General features: G+C 35.7%; 1 protein-coding gene across 1 annotated transcript in view; it reads right to left on the bottom strand.

The window, feature by feature from the left end:
* The window catches only part of MTTP (microsomal triglyceride transfer protein), a 35970-nt gene that overhangs the window by 17525 nt on the left and 1004 nt on the right, over nucleotides 1–17441 (bottom strand). Inside the window, exons 2-7 of the mRNA XM_015817415.1 lie at nucleotides 10548–10735; nucleotides 9223–9366; nucleotides 5811–5918; nucleotides 3573–3689; nucleotides 2865–3004; nucleotides 1913–2063 (exon numbers count right to left, since the gene is read on the bottom strand). Of these exons, the coding sequence (XP_015672901.1) occupies nucleotides 1913–2063; nucleotides 2865–3004; nucleotides 3573–3689; nucleotides 5811–5918; nucleotides 9223–9366; nucleotides 10548–10735 (848 nt within the window). The remainder of the gene's footprint in view (nucleotides 1–1912; nucleotides 2064–2864; nucleotides 3005–3572; nucleotides 3690–5810; nucleotides 5919–9222; nucleotides 9367–10547; nucleotides 10736–17441) is intronic.

The following is a 17441-nucleotide window of genomic DNA, read 5'->3' as shown; positions in this document are numbered from 1 at the left end:
ACCCCCAGGGGGAGGGCCTTCTCGGTGGGAGCTCCCACCCTCTGGAACGAACTACCCCCAGAGATCCGGGTGATCCCGGATCTCCCTTCCTTCCGCCGCGCCCTTAAGACATGGCTATTTCAACTAGCAGGACTGGCCTAAGGGGAAATTTTTAGTGGGGTTTTAAAAACAATTTTAAATTAACAAAGGCCAAATCTAAATATTTCATTTTAATTATGTTTTTTAACGATAGTATTGGGGTATTTTTTGTATTTGTTTTTATCAGGCTGTCAGCCGCCCTGAGTCCGCAAGGAGAAGGGCGGGGTAAAAATTCAATTAATAAAATAAATAAATAAATAAATAAATAATATGAGAATAATAAAGCTAATCTACATACTGTATAGTTGTTGCCAAAGCAAAAAATGACTTGCTTATGTTTGCCTGAAATTTAGCTATATCAGTTACCTGTGAAATGTGGTTTGCTGCAGTTGTTTTATCAAGCATAGTTCTTTGAATGTATTAGAATTAAATACGAATGTCTTTGAGTGGGAAAGATTGAATTTTGGAGTTTTAACCTTGGCCATGCCTACTTTTTGCACTTGTCAACACTTTCTTTGAAAAAAACTACCTGTCCTTGTTTTGAAATAGTGTGAAGATTTCAGGCTTTCTTAATTTTTATATAATAGCAACAACTCTGATCAGCAATTACTGAGATTTCAAGAGTTTGTGAGTTTAGCAGATATTTTCTCTCTTGTGTTCTGCCCGTTCTAATTTATCAGCAAGAGATGCTCCTCTCCTTGTCTTTTCTCTTTAGAGAGCAAAGGCAAAAACCATAGAATAGGCATCTGTAAAATGGGCAAGACTGTGTGGCTTAATAAGCTGTGCATATCCTCACAGCTTTGCCCATTTTACAGATGCCTATTCTATGGATTTTGCCTTTGCTCCCCATACTAGCTTCAAGTGAAAGCCTGACTTTCTCTAAAAAAAAGCATGCTTTGCTTTTTAATCTCAATCTGTTTTAACTCCTGGATTATCTTTATCTTATTTATTTATTTATTTATTTATTACTTTAATTTATACCCCGCCCTTCTCCCGAGGGACTCAGGGCGGCTTACAGGTAAATAAAACAGAGCTATACAATAAATATTTAAAAGCCAAATTAAAATATATATTAATTAACCTGTATTAGAAAAATTATAAAATCCCTTTAAAATCCCTATAAAATCCCCCCCTAGGCCAATCCCGCTTGATGGAAAAGCCATGTCAGCTAATGCCATCTTGATTTCAATAAGATTTATTTGGCTCTGTTGATCAGGATCATAGATTTGTGATTGGTTTGCAGTTTTCAGGGCTTCTAACACAAAAACCTTCAGATGCCATATTTTCAGCATAGAACATTTTAATGACTTGTTCAATAATTATTAGCATGTTCTATGCTGAAAATATGGCATCCAAAGGTTTTTGTGTGGGAAGCTCTGAAAATGACTTGTTCCACTGAGTTACCAGAAATCACTTCTAGGCATGCCATTCAGAGGAAGCACCCTAATGGAAATTCAGGAAAAGAAAACAGAAAATAGAAGTACTTTAACAGGGCATCTTTTCACTGTTTTTATGTGCATTATGTCAGAACAAAGCTAGAATTTGAGCATTTCGCCAAAGAGCATTTTTGGATAGTCCCAAATTCTACATAAGAATAGAATTTTCAGTTGTTCAATTGCTGGAGAAGAATAGGATGCCATAGGATAAGGCCTTGAGAACTGCTCACATATAGTTCAAAATCTTGGAATTAAGCTCAGAAGTATAACTAGCAGTAAATATATTCCTCAAATAATGAAATCTCAAGTACTCAAATTCTTTCTTGTACCTTTTCAGCTAATGCCATTTCAATAGTACATGAACTTTTATATTTTTTATGTATTTTGTTATTACTTACTGATGGACAGCTTTTGCATTCATGAGAGACAGGCTCTGCCATCAAAGAAATTGCCACATAATTTGAATCCAGAGTTTTTATAATGCTGGCAACTTGCTTCCCAGCCTTCATTCTTGGACCGGCTTCAGTTGACTTCAGTTCTAGTTTCTGCCTGTGTATAGATATAAGGAAGCAGTTCAACAAACATGCCTCCTCTAACACAAACAGTTTAAAATGACTATATGTGTTGATTCATAGCAGTAGCAATGGAAGAAATCTTATATATAAGTAATGTTTATAAGAAAGGATATCTATTTGTGGCAAAATTCATGCAAGTGAGGAATCAGATATTATGTATAGCTACAGCATTTTTTTAAAAAATAAAAAACAAAACATTTGTTTATATTTGACAGACTTTGATATTTAACTAAAGAAGAGAACAACAGGAGAAAGTTAGGCTTTGTGAAGCATTGAGACGAAGAGCCTTGCAACTGAGAATGACAAAGCACCTCTCTTCAGATTATTAAAGCAGCTGCATCGTTTGCACAATTTGTCTGGCTGCTTTGAAAGTTGTCCCTAGCTTTCAAAGCAGCAGGAGTGGATTGGGCTAAAGTGCTATCTCTACATGCATTCGCCCCAATCAGGGAGAAATTTCCAGATAAGCAGATTTTCAGTGATGCAGCTGTTTTAATGAGTTGAGAAGATATGCTTTGCTTATATGCTTGCAAAGCATTTCTTCGAAACACCTTGCACTGCTGTAGTAGAAAATCCAATTAATACAAAACAATGAAAACAATAATAAATGTGTTAAGCTTCTTAAATTATATACAAAAATATATTGTTTTCAAAATGTTTTCCCCTTGCTTTAAATTATATCAATAATGTGGGATATCAATAAAAGTAAAGATTAAAAGCATTGTTAATTGGATTTGACCAGTGGAAATTTTCTGAAAAATAAAAGAAACCACCTTACTTTGAAATGACTTTTATATCAATAAGTTGCAGAGATTTCAAATTAAAAATATGATTTTCTTCAGCCCGCACAGATTGAATAAATGTGTCCTCCAGTACATAAATTACAGCTGAAATGGATTTTTTCTTCACTTCAAAGAGCTGAAAAATGATTTTGTATAAATAAAAAAATACATAAAATCAGAAACTAATTCTCCAAATTACATCAACCCCCTTTTCTAGTACTGTTTGCCAGATATAAAATTACTTTAATTTATCTTGTTCTAAGTTATAACATGGAATCAGGTCAATTAACCATAGTTTTATGATAAAAGAAAGCAAATCAAGTAGAATAAATTGCCACAGTTTAGGATGACAATCCCTAGTTAATAGGATTTTTTACATCAATAAATTATTAAGAAATTGGAAAAAATATTTATTGAGCCATACTAGCTTTCATATGGCAATTATTAGTGGAGCAAAATTTGCATGGACTCCTTTACCTTTTTTTAAAACTAGCTTTCGTTGTCCCCAAACTCATGTTTTCTTTATTCAGTATTTTTCAAACTTTTTTTCTTGTCTGATGCAAAAAATGTAATTTTAATTGTCATAGTTTTGGAGGTATCCAACTGACCATAGTTTTGCTGAAGAAAGCAATTCAGGATTGGGAGCATAAGATTAAAACCTAAGAATGAACCAAGTTGTAGAAAAGTTGTGCACCCTACTGTACCTGATTGTGGTTGGTGACACTTGGGTGTTCTAAATTGCACGAGTTCAAGGCTTTCACTTTAGTGATCTGATTCTGCCGAGCCTGATAAGTTACATTGCATTTTCCACAGATATCAGTCTAGAGAACAGATGAAATAAACATATTGGTTTATCAAAGACTTGCTGTCAAAAAATTTTTTTATGAAACATAGTCTCTGCTTTTCATTACAAATATTATAAAATAATAGCGCACTAATAAAACTATGCAACTGAAGCAATAAAGCACAGTAGCAGAGATACAATTTAAAAGCCTTAGTGAGCAAGCCAGTTTTAAGGGTCCAAAATCTTATTGCCATCCATATCTGACCATTTTAGAGATGTAGATTCCAACTGGGTTTCTACCCAAGGAAAATTTCACCTCAGTGAAGGAATTTTTTTTAAGACTATAGCTGGTGAAGGAAAGATCTGCAGTCCCAATAGTTCTAACTCCCATTAGAGTGATACTGTTTACATTTTTAAAATCTGTAGGATAATTTCAAAGAAGTGTTTAATATTAACTAAACCCTAGTTCACTTATTACATTAAGGCATTATTTGCTTAATTATGATGTGTTGATTAAGCCACAATTGGCTATGTTCATATACTATACTATGCAATGAACCATGGCTCAGAAACCACACAGAGTGGATCTACACAACTTGTTTATGAGAAACAAAACTGACTAATTTGTGTCAACATTCTTCATGCTAACACTACAACTCTAAATATTTGCTCAGGATTTGACTATTCATGTTTCTTTCTGACATCAAAGAGGAGACAGGAATAGGTCCAAATTTTCTCTGTAAGTCTTTTATTGTTATACTGTCAGTCTAACCTTTAGTCTAGATTTCCAAATAGATTGTAGCAAGGATGTCTGCACAAAGAAGAGAGGCAGGGCAAATGATGTCACATGTACTATAATGGCATTGGACACAATGACATCAATACACATGTTTTGACATTGGGCTGTTTCAGGTACCTAGCAATCAATAGGCCCTATTTAAACACTAAAGTGAATCAGAACGTTCTGTTTAATTTACAACTGACATTTGTGTAGAAACTCTACAAATCAAGCAACAACTATTAGCTGTATTTGCATCGCTACAAGCCATGGTTTGTCAACTATGGTTTCATCATATAAATTATAGTTGAGTAGAACCAAACAAAACTATATTCCTATCTTAGATCCCCCTGTTTTCTTCAGGTGAATTTAGAATAGTCTAAGATGAGAGACGGTGGCAAACATGTTGAAACAAAGGGCTTAGCAAAAAGGAATGAGCATTTCACAAATTGACTGAATGTTTTCAACATAGGATACATGTGCAGCAAATACATTCATTTTTTGTAGCAATCATTTTTTATTTTTTTATTTGTTTGTTTGTTTGTTAAACTCTAGGCTACTCTAGGCAGCTTACAATAATAAAAAAGAAGAAAATGAAAAAAGTGTAAACAGAAGTAAAATAATAGAATAGAATAAACAATGAAAAAGAACACAATGGGAATACATCAGTATGATAACCAAAAAGATGAATGGTGGAGAGGAGAGTGCAAGGATGGTGGGTGGGTGGAGTTTGCCATCAATCTAATTGCCACCTCTAGGATGGAAGCCCACCATTTGATTCCCAGGCCAACATTAATGTAATGTAATAGAATGTAATGCAATGTGTTTATGTTTATACCGTTAGCATAGCACTTCATGATTGTGACTTCATTTGATCTTGTCCTTAACTCTTTCTTTGAGGGCAATAATGAGCTGGTTCTTCAGCAGAGTTTATAAATCTCTCTCGTTATGGTGGTGTGTTAATTAAATAACAAACTTTTTATATAACATGCATAAGACATATGCATTATATTTTGCTCTTTAAAACTTTGTCCTCAACATTGTAAGAGGGTAGTACTCTCTGCATTAATTTCTGCCCAAATGTGAACATATACCTAGAAAAGGCCTGTATAATTTTTTACAAAAATCCATATCCCCATTTCTCTTCTATTTTAATGATATATCTCCTCTTCCAGAGTAATATGCCATCTGTTCCTGTTATTTATTCTCTTTATTCCTTCATTTTTATAATTTTATTATATTTTTCTATGTTGTTTGATTAAGAGATATACCACCCGAGTCAATTTGGAATCTTACTGTGCCTAAATTAAGTCAATTTAATACGTTAAGTATTCTCCTATTAAAATCAATACATTTAGCATGCACGACAGAATAGTGTACCTCACTGGCAGCTCCAGAATTCAGCTGTATTTGAAACAAGCTAGCCAGGCCTCTCTTGAGATTCTTGATAATAGAAGGTTCATCTTCATAGCAGTAGAAATTTTTAATCTAGAAGGTGTGGTGGAGGGAGAGAGAAAGAGAGAATTTGTAATAAGAATAAATTTTAATTTGAAAACTATCCTCCAGAAATTCTAGTCATTATTTATCATTAATTTATTTTCACAGTTATTAATATTAGATGCTGAATCAGTATTCTGTTCTACACAGGTATGTCCCAAAGCAGGTCCAATGAAAAGCAGCAGTACAACAACAGAAATCTGTGTCAAATCAGCAGGACAAAACACAATCTATTATACTTTATTTCCAAGCATAGAATGATCTTATTATGCAACACTTTATTTCAATAATAGAAACATCATAACACTTATAATTCATGCAAAATCAGCAGTGTCGTGAAAACCTAAACCTAATGTCAAAATATTTGACCCAGAATCAGATGCAATACATTTTTCTCAAGCTGCCCTGAATAAATACTATTACCATCCGATGGCTACTTAAAATGCCAAATGATTTAGAATACTTAGTACAAAAAAGGATATATGAGGTAATTTTTGTTTGCAAATAACTCTTTTATTTTCTTGGGGTGAGTATCCAGCTTTAGTAAAGGTTTCCCCTGTCCAGTGGTATCCAACTCTGGGGGGGCAGTCCTCATCTCCATTTCTTAGAGAGGAATCCTATGTTATCCGGAGATGCTTCCAAGGTCATGTGGCCAGCAAGACTATATGCCAAGGCACACAGAACACTGTTATCTTCCCACTGAAGTGGTACCTATTTATCTACTTACATGTTATTGAATTGCTAGGTTGGCAGAAACCAGGGCAACTAATGGGAGCTTACCTCTTCATGCGGCACTCAGGTCTTGAACACGGGCTGTCAGTTTCCAGCTGACAAGCCCAGCGTCTTTAATCACTGAGCTACTGCACCCTTTTCCAGCTCTGATATAGAACACTTACTTTAAATGGAGAAGGCTTTATCCAACTTTTCACAACTTGGTGACCTCCAGATTATTGTAAATCAATTTCAAGAATTCCTCATATCTGCATATCCTAAAGTGAGATCCTGGCATCTTCAATTTTAAAAAGGATGAGAAGGTAAAACCCTAGCTACTCAAAACCCCAGGGAACCACTACCAGACTAGATCACTGGTAGCTAAAAATTACATTCTATCCTATTTTTTAAAATACCTGTAGTTCATCCTTTGTTGAAATTGGGCAACAACACAATCAAATATTGGGAGAGATGGAGAGATGTCTATGGAGATTCTCAATCATCCAGGTCATGCTTATCCCAAAAATGCTTTTTCCAAAAGGCAACTGGACTTGCATGTTTTTTTTTCCTTGAAAACATTTTGCTTCTCACCCAAGAAGAAATGAAGAAACCTTTTGGAAAAGCATCTTTGGGAGAGATGGAGAGAATATTAAATTTGCATGATGTGTTTTTTGGAAACTCATAATCTAAATAATTTATGGATTTTTTTTCATATCCCTCTAAGCGTAAAATAAATATTTTTAAGCCTTCATCCAGCAGTGTATGGCAGTGATAATGATGATGATGATGTATTCATGATAGCAGTCTTAAAGTAGTATTTACTATTTCTTTTAATACAATTTTTGCCATGGAGATTGCACAAGATGCTTCCTCAATAATCCTGATGGTGTTAGTGTCATGCACTGGGACCAATCCTAGTACCACCATGTATTTTCAGAAACCGGGAAAAAGTGTCCCCAAATGATTGCCTCCTCTAATAAAGTGAAAATAAATAAGGCTGTCTCTGGAATGGCAGGAGGAAACTACTAATGTTAGTTCTATCAGACCATAATAATAGTCATGTACACTGATTAGTCTGCAGGATACTTACTATGTTCACCTTTCCTAATAACTCCTCTTTTGCCACCCCAGCAGAAATGTTGAGATAACATATAGCTTGGCCCTTAATCTAAGCTATGTAATCAGTCAGAAATGAACTGTAGTGAAATTAATAACACAGGGACGTGTCAGATGCAGAGTGATCTTTGCACTGGCTGCTGCATCTGAATTTAAACCACAAGACTTTGTCCTTTCAACTAGCACTCGAGCAGTTATAACTTCCATTCTGCACTTTATAAGGGTTACAATAAACACATTATCTCTTAATGGCACTCCATTGATACATTTTGGCATCCCTTTGAGAGAAGTATTCTATTTCCATCATGGGCAAAACATTTTCAAGCCAGGTAGGTGAATCATTTGAAGTCCTTCTCATTCACCTTCAAAATGCCATTTTTCCATCTTCAGATCATAAAGCTTTCACCAGTGGGATCATAGCATGGGATCTGATATAGAGTGGGCTCACCAGCCTTTGATCCTGTGCTCTTTGTTAAATACAAAAAGGTCCAGGGCGTTTAGTGTAGCCCACACAATTGAAATTGCTTTTCTATGATGTATTCTGACTCTCCCTGGCATTAGACTGGAATGGAGAATCCAAGACATGAATGGCTATGTGGGAATGGATTATCCACAAGCTAGTTCCACTCATGAAACCCTTGCATAGTTTCATGTGATCTAATGCAGCTTCTCCACCCAAAAACACTGCCCACCCTGACATTTTATTTTGATTGCTCTGGCAGAGAGTGAAGACAAAAGTCCAATTTGTCCACTCCATAACTTGCACAATATCCTCAAAGTGGTCATGATGATGTAGTGTTTTTTTGTTTTTGTTTTTAATGCTGGCATTTAGTATATTGGCCATGTACATTTTATTAGGGCTGTACCGAGAACTGGATTTCAAGTGATTCAGAGAACATGTGGGTGTGCATGTAATACTTGTTAGGATCACCTTAAAGCAGCTGCAACTGATACACAATCCTGGAAAAGACACATTGGTTGTATAGTGTTCCCCACAGTTGCTACATGCGTGTCTTCAAGGGCAACCACTGGTGAGGGAGGGGCTCAAAAAAGTAAGGATGGCGGTCATTAACACTCAACTGAAGCCCCACCCTTTTCTACATGTGTCATGGCATGCAGAAAAAAAGAACTGAACTTTGATTGTGCAACCTTTTTGTGCTCTTTGCCCTCTCCCTGACACTCAATGCCATTGAAAGTTGTTAATCACAGTGTATGCTTTGAATATGGATCTTTGCCCAGCCATATCAGCTATCAGAGATGTACTAAATCTTCTCCTGCTATTGTTTGCATGGAACTGACAAGACAGTTTTTGAGCATGTGCTGGCCATATAATACATGGTGACAGGGCTACATATTATTTAGCCTTTCACAAATGTTATGACCCTAATTCAAAGCATGTAAGATATATACTTATTGCTCAGGCAATAAGTAAAACCTTTAAAACAAACCTTTCTACTTATTCTCTTACCTTTCCACGAATCCAGTGCAGAAAAATAGGCCTTTTTAAAGCAGCAAGATACTCTTCTTCATATAGTTTATCTGTGTTTTTTTGCTGAAAAATGTCTTTTGCTACAGGACGCTCATTCACATTTTCAAGTGATACATCTGTAATCTGAAAAGGCAAAAAACCCAATAAAATAAAATAGGACAAAATCAACTAATTTGCAGTGGGAGTATATTTCCTCACACTTACTTTCTCCTTAGAAAATATATTTTTCAAAATATAATTTGTATTTTATCTGTGTACTGGATGTATACTTCAAAGTGGCTTTTCAAAACCAATAGGTAAATTATGATTACTACTACTAATAATAATAAAGTTGGAAGGGACCTTGAAGATCATCTAGTCCAACCCCCTGCTCGGGCAGGAAACCCTATACCATTTCAGACAAATGGCTGTCCAGTCTTTTCTTAAAAACTTCCAGTGTTGGAGCATTCACAACTTCTGGAGGCAAGTTGTTCCACTGATTAATTCTTTTAACTGTCAGCAAATTTCTTAGTTCTAGGTTGCTTCTCTCCTTGATTAGTTTCCATCCATTGCTTCTTGTCCTGCCCTCATGTGCTTTGGAGAATAGCTTGACTCCCTCTTCTTTGTGGCAACCCCTGAGATATTGGAACACTGCTATCATGTCACCCCTAGTCCTTCTTGTCATTAAATTAGACACACCCAATCCCAGCAACCGTTCTTTACATGTTTTAGCCTCCAGTCTCCTAATCATCTTTGTTGCTCTTCTCTGCATTCTTTCTAGAGTCTCAACATCTTTTTTACATCATGGTGGCCAAAACTGGATGCAGTATTCCAAGTGTGGCCTTTCTAAGGCATTGTAAAGTGGTATTAACACTTCACGTGATCTTGATTCTATCCCTCTGTTAATGCAGCCTAGCACTGTGTTGGCTTTTTTGGCAGCTGCAGCACACTGCTGGCTCATAATTAAGTGATTGTCCACTAGAACTTCAAGATTCCTCTCACAGTTACTACTGTTGAGCAAGGTATCACCTATATTGTACCTATGCATTTGGTTTTTCTTGCGTAAATTTGCTAAAGTTGCTAACTTTGACCCTGATAGCTCCCTATGTTGAAACCTGTATCCCAGCATGTACCATTGAACATTGTGGTCTATACTTTCTAAGTAAACATTGTAATATTAAATGCCTTCAATTTTAAAATGCATCCTATATTTTCTATAAATAGAATTTAATCACATTTTACACCTTGACTTACATTAACTAAACTTTCATTACCCAAATCATCAGAAAATGCCTTGATAACATCATGTTACAATAATTGCCTACCACAATTTTGATCAGTTGGTCATCGTCATTATTGGGATTTCTCCATACTAAGTTGACATCCACTCCAGATGAAATTTGATAGCCCACACTCTCATGGGGTAAACCTTTCACTCTGTCAATAAGAACTTGGGTGGAATATGCAAATTTGTATAATTTGTCATTGTTTATTCGAGGACCTGTATTGTGGCCTATATGAAGAAAAAAATAATTGTGGAAAGTGTTGCATCAGTGATAAGCTAAAGTACAAGGAGCCCACCATATTTTACTGTATATTCCTATCTCCAAAGCATGGTTTAAATATGAGAGATTTAAGACAACTCTTAAACTTATTTCTGATCAGATTCACCACCAAGGTTTCTCATACTGAACCTTAAGGGTCTTTCTAGATGCTTTTTCATAAACTTTTGTGAATCATATTTGTACTAAACTCTACTTAAAAATAGTTGCCTTTAATGAAAGAGTATTGGAGTAGCATACCCAAACCAACATTCCAGGATTAAAAACAGGAACAGTCTTATATAGGAAAGCATATAGGAAAATATATAAATAAAAATAAATTATATATATATATAAAATTGAGGAAGGAAGGAAGGAAGGAAGGAAGGAAGGAAGGAAGGAAGTGTAAGGTTAATATCACTACTAATATCAATATTACTAATATCAACCTTAAGCATAATAAAATCCCTTCAGAAGGAAGGAAGGAAGGAAGGAAGGAAGGAAGGAAGGAAGGAAGGAAGGAAGGAAGGAAGGAAGGAAGGAAGGAAGGAAGGAAGGAAGGAAGGAAGGAAGGAAGATTTCTGAAACCATTGCCAGCTTCCTACAAGGAAATTCAATGGGGAAGCTGAGAAGTCAGAAGTCGTTCCTGCTCCCATTAATTGTTTGCCTGCCCGTGGTCATTCTGTTTCTCTCTTTAGGAAAGGAATCTTTCCCACTGGTAGCATTCTATAATAACCTGATGTGCTGTAAATAATATTTTTATATTATTATTTGAACAAAATTTTCAATAGATGACTTGCAGGGCAGAGTTTATAAGGGAAGTAATATGCTCCTGTATCAATTTCAAGGCCATCCCTACTATTAGACCTAGTAAGACTATTGGCTGAGATTGTTGGCTATTAGGATGAATGGTGTAGCAGCAAAGTACTAAACTGAATTCCTGAACTGGGTTTACCATTCAATTTGACCTTCATTTTTTCACTCATTTCCTGGAAAGTTTGTATTAAGATGCCTCTTCTTAATAGCTTCCCAGCCTTTTGGCTAAGATCAAATGTATTTCATTTGTTAGAAATATATGCATACATCTAAATGTGCTTATTTTTCTCTCTGTTCCCATGCTTTTTTATTTTCTTATCCATGTATTAAATTATATGATAGTATTCTAAATTTGAAAGTACCTTGGGTATTTTGGCAGAGGCAATGCATTAAGATCACAGAAATAATAAATAAAACACAAACTGAAAAAAAACTTAATACATCCTAGGGAACAACACAGATTGGGTTAGAAAAAAAATAATATGTTTAGCCTATTAGTTTAATTTTTAATTTGATTTATCTTTTTTTAGAATTTGCTATGACTGATCTACTGACTTAGAATAGTTTACAAAAATTTGCTATACAGTATTTTACCAGATTATAAACTGTGACAAATAATGGTTTTAATGCTAATACATGACTGTTTAATTAATATGTATCTATTTTTATCTGCACAACTTTAATTTACATTGCTTTCCACTGAATATTATTCTCCTTCTGATACATTTGCAGAGCTTATTCATATAAATGTAGATTTCTCTAAATATTACTAATGTACATTTTAATGCAGTATGTTGAGATTCTCACGTAAGGCAGAGAGTGCCTCTGTTATCTAAGCATGTTGCAGAGAGAAATGAGTACATGGCAACTTGAATAACTATTTTAGTGTCTGTCATTACAACTTTCTATAATTAACCCATGGTTCTGTATAATAGAGAAAGCTATGCTGCTTGAGCTGAGACAGCTGTCAGAGACTGTACCTTTTATTAGTACTCCTGGCATAGACAACACATGCAGTTTTAACCATTAGCTGGCTCTAAGTTTACCCTTGCTGTGTCTTACAGCATTAGTTCACTATTTATACCAAAAAACAGCAAGCAGTTCGGAGAAAATATTAAGCTATAATATTACAGATACTGTAATCTCACTGAATCCATTTGAAAAGTATAATACTTAGAAATATTTTACGTATATAAGCAATCAAAATATGATAATCAAAGTCCATTTTATTTTAAAAGCATCTGTGTTGTTTTAGTTGTGATTCTAAGTTGCAAAGTATCAACATATACTGTAGTATAGCACATTACAATAACTAAAATGTACTCAAAACGTTAAATTAACACACACACACACTGTGTATATATCATCATCATTTTAACCATCGTCTATTCACTGCAGGATGAAGGCCTTTTTATATGAAATAAACTAAGACTATAAATTCAACATAATGACAATATTGTCAAAGAAAGCATTCCATCTTATAACACCAGGTAGCCATGATAAATTTGGGTTCACTTTTGCCCAGTTATCTGATCATTCGAATGCACAAACATATTCTTTTATAATAAATTACTAAAATGGAATGAAGGTAACATTAGATATCTATATACTCAGGTTAACTTAGTGTTCTGCATTTATCGTTATCAGATCACAGGGTCTTTAAGAAATCTTCCATGGAGACATACTTTAAGTCCTGCTATAGTCCAAAGGTTGCAATTTGCAGAGATAATACAAATATAATTGAGGGAATACCTTTCAATGCAGATTAATAGAAAAAAATTGGAGACTTCTTCACGTTTCCATATAATTGCATATTGCTAAATTAAACATTAAACATTATACTTATGACATTTTTGAAAATGCTTAACGCTGCTACTGTTCTTTAAAAAGCAAAGCGGCTGTTTAGAACCCCAATCTGCTGCTGTAATCCAGATCAGAGCCCACATTTGGATCAGAGCCCACATCAGTTTGCCACTCAAAATCCACTTTCCCAGCTGCTATTTGCCCTTTAGCTTTTCTGCACTTCCCCTTGGCTAATGTACAAATTACCATAAATAGCAGGATAGGATATTAGTAATTTCTGTTATATATACATATACATATACATATACATATACATATACATATACATATACATATACATATACATATACATATACATATACATATACATATATATATATATATATATATATATATTATATTACACATACACACATACACACACATATAATACACATACAGGAAAGTATATCAGAAATATATATGTGTGTATCTCACATACTTTCCTGTCCACTTTTGGTCAAAAACTAAAGAAAGTAGGTGTGTTAAATCATTGAATATTTCAGTGCATCTAATGAAAGCACTTTACAGGTAGCCCTTGACTTACGACCACAATTGAGCCCAAAATGTTTGTTGTTAAGTGAGACATTTGTTAATTTTGCCCCATTTTACAACCTTTCTTGCCTCCGTTGTTAAGTGAATCACTGCAGTTGATAACGTGGTTGTTAAGTGAACTTGGCTTCCCCATTGACTTTGCTTGTCAGAAGGTCGCAAAAGGCAATCTTATGACCTTGGGACACTGCAACCGTCATAAATATGAACCAGTTGCCAAGCATCTGAATTTATCTGAATTTTGATCACATGATCATGGGGATGCTGGAAAGATCGTAACTGTGAAAAATGGTCCTGTCATTCTTTTCAGTGCCATTGTAACTTTGAACAGTCACTAAATGAACTGTTGTAAGTTGAGGACTACCTGCATTTTGCTTAAAAGCAGAAAAGCCAAATAAAGCATTGAAAACCTCTTATCACAACTAGTTCCACTCAGCGGAGACATTATTTTTCTTAAAGATGCAGATCTTAGCCACCCAAAGTGGTCCATCCTAGATCTAAAAGCACAATAATAGCATTTCATCACTATGGGGTAATCTGTGACTAGACAATCTGTTCTCCAGACACCGGCTTCTATTTCAGCCTCACTGCTTGTACTGTATCTCTTTAAGTTTAAATTGGGCTGCCTCCAATTGAAGAAAAACACACTGACAATGAGGTACTTCTTGGAAAAACAAAAGGCCATCCTACACTTTTCATCTGGGGCAGCAAACTAAGGAATACGTTCCTTAGAATATGATAGCTTACTTTTTTCCTCCCACGGTAACCAATGAATGGCTCCAACAGAAACTCAAAAAAAAAAAGTGGGAGTGTTTTCAGTGTATTCATAATCCTTTTTTTTACTAGCATGAATGAAATGCAACACATTTCAAAACTGTCTTCAATAGGAATTTAGTCTATTAGTACAGGCTGAACATAATTCATTTCCAAGGGCATATGGCAGTTAAGAGGGCACGAATGAATCCCCAACCTTTTCAATGTGCCATGGACACCATCTTAATTTTTTTTTTACTTGCCACCCCTCCAGGAGCCACTAGCCATTCCTCAGTGAAATTATAAAAATTGCATTTCCCTCCTAATTTTTTAAATTATTCCGATGATTTCTAACTACTCACTGAAATACGTTTGCCCAGAAATGTGTAGGATAGAATAAAAAAAAAACATGTTGCAATGAAAGGACATTAAAATGCAACCACATCCAAAAATACAACCTTATATCAAAATAACCACTCCAGAAGACAAATAAGAGAGAAGCAACCACGTTTAAAACACAGACAACTAGGCACACAGTTGAAACAAGGTCCAAGATAAATTGGCTTTAAGAAAATTTTTAAAAAATGATTAGGATGTTTTTGGAGAGGACATCCATAGCAGGGAGCCCCTCACCTTGCTATCACTCAACAGGGACACTCAGAAAAGGTCAATGGAAGATTATGCCAGCATTTGAGTAGGCGCGTGTATCCAGAAGCAATTCTTCAGTAAATCCTCACACTATGAAAGGTTTTGAAAGGGCTGAACTATAAGACTCAGGCAGAAAGCTCAGTTGTCATTCAGTTGAGTGAAAAGGATGGACACCACACACAGCAGGCCTTGCTGATCACATCTTGAAGCAAGTAAGCTAAACATATTGTAATTTAAAGATGGGGCACTCAACTTCCGAAATATATTTTCCCACTATTTCCATTTGTTCCCTGAAATCATACTATGCCAGCATCTTCATTTGGACCTAAAAGTTTCTTAAAAGACAATGAGGATGTCAAGGTACTTTCTCATCTCTCTCCCTGCAAGCAAGTGCCAAACTCCATTTGAAGGTGATCTAGAAAATGCATTTCACCTGAGAGTACCCACACTTGGCTAGCAGCCAACTTACCTGACCTCCTTGCTCAGAACATAGTTCAATATTCCTTCCTTATCACCTCTTTTAATGGACTGGAGCTAACTCTTTGTCAATGAGGACTATATCATCTGCAAGACTCCACCTATTATTCCTTGCTGGGTGTAGTAAGCAAAGAGCCATTGTGCTTAATGACATACCTTCTTGTTCACATCATTAGTCTTAAAATTTAATTAGATGACAATGTAATTAAATAAAAAATAAAAATAAAAATATAGAGTGCTCTGGATTTTTAAATTGAGTTTCATTGTAATACCCAGTAATTATGAAAAATCTTGTCTTTGAAACTTCTTGAAAATGTGGCCCAATGTACAGCAAGATATTCCATTATATTTTTGTTAAGTGACTTTGAAAAAAAATGTGGAAAATCTCTACCAAATAAAACTGTAAGGATATAGTTCCTTGCTACGATCCCTGCACAGTGTAAGCTAATGATTTCTTGCTGGTGATTTCTTCTGTATTTGTATTTCAGTGGAAATGTGATGATCCAGGGCACAGCACAGAGGCAATGCAGACAGCTGGCAATTCAAACCGCCCTTTAATTGCTCCAAATTTTCCCCAAATGCTCCCATGTTTCTGGCAAGCCTCCAAACACAGGAAGACATACACACCTTCAGCCGCCTCTGGCTGCAAGTAGTTTCACATAGTCTGATTAGGAGAGTCTGATAACAAGGAATGACACATACATCATAAACCCAACGAGTCTGTGTAAATACACGCTTGCCTAAGCAGTTTCAAAAGGGAAGCCAAAATACAGTTCGAGATCTTTGAACATCCAAGCAACGTTGTCAGCCAGTCCAATGGTCAGCGTTTCCGGGTTTCCAAGCAGAAGTCACAGAATAAGACATCAGCAACAACACACACACAAAACTCCAAGGAATCAGCATTTGTTCCCGACAAATACCTTTTCCCACAGCGTCTTCTTAAATCTCAGTCTCCAGGTGTGCCTTGTGGAGAGGGGCGGGACACTACCCTCCCGAGTAGTTGAGCCTGCCTGTGTTGTTCCCTCCTTCTCTCCACTCTCTGTGCTCTAGGATCAGGTGGCGGTGGCCCTTGCTCATTGCCTGAACTCTGTCTCTCCTGTTCCTCCTGTCCCACTCCTGAAGTCCTCTGAAACCACAGAGGACAGTCCCCACAGTCCTCTGAAACCACAGACATCTCTCCCTCAACCTCCATAGGGTCCCATTCCAGCTCATTTTCTTCCGCAGATTCAGACTCCGACAGAGGCATGACAGGAATATAACCTGCTGCATCACCTCTTGTCATATAGATTGTAATATAGTAGTTGGGATGAAACATTTAATCATTTCTTCCATTCTGCTATTTAAATTATCATCCAAGTTCATTTTCAATCTGATCACTGAACAGAAGTAGTCCTATAAATTGGCTGCCCATAGCATATATTCTTAAATCTCTTGGGAAATTTGTAGTTAATTGCTTCTAAATATCCTACTTCCAAAGTCAGAGAAACATATTCTGTTTATAAAGACATTCTAGGTCTTGAGACCTAGAATTTCTATCTTAATCTCTTACATTATGTAGTTATTTATCTTATAATCATGTAGACTGATGGG

This window comes from Protobothrops mucrosquamatus, unplaced genomic scaffold (genome assembly GCF_001527695.2).
Source record: "Protobothrops mucrosquamatus isolate PMUCROS unplaced genomic scaffold, P.Mucros_1.0 scaffold585, whole genome shotgun sequence".
NCBI classification, from domain to species: domain Eukaryota; kingdom Metazoa; phylum Chordata; class Lepidosauria; order Squamata; family Viperidae; genus Protobothrops; species Protobothrops mucrosquamatus.
Note: the sequence above shows the minus strand (reverse complement) of the source record. Positions and strands in the feature narration are given on the sequence as shown.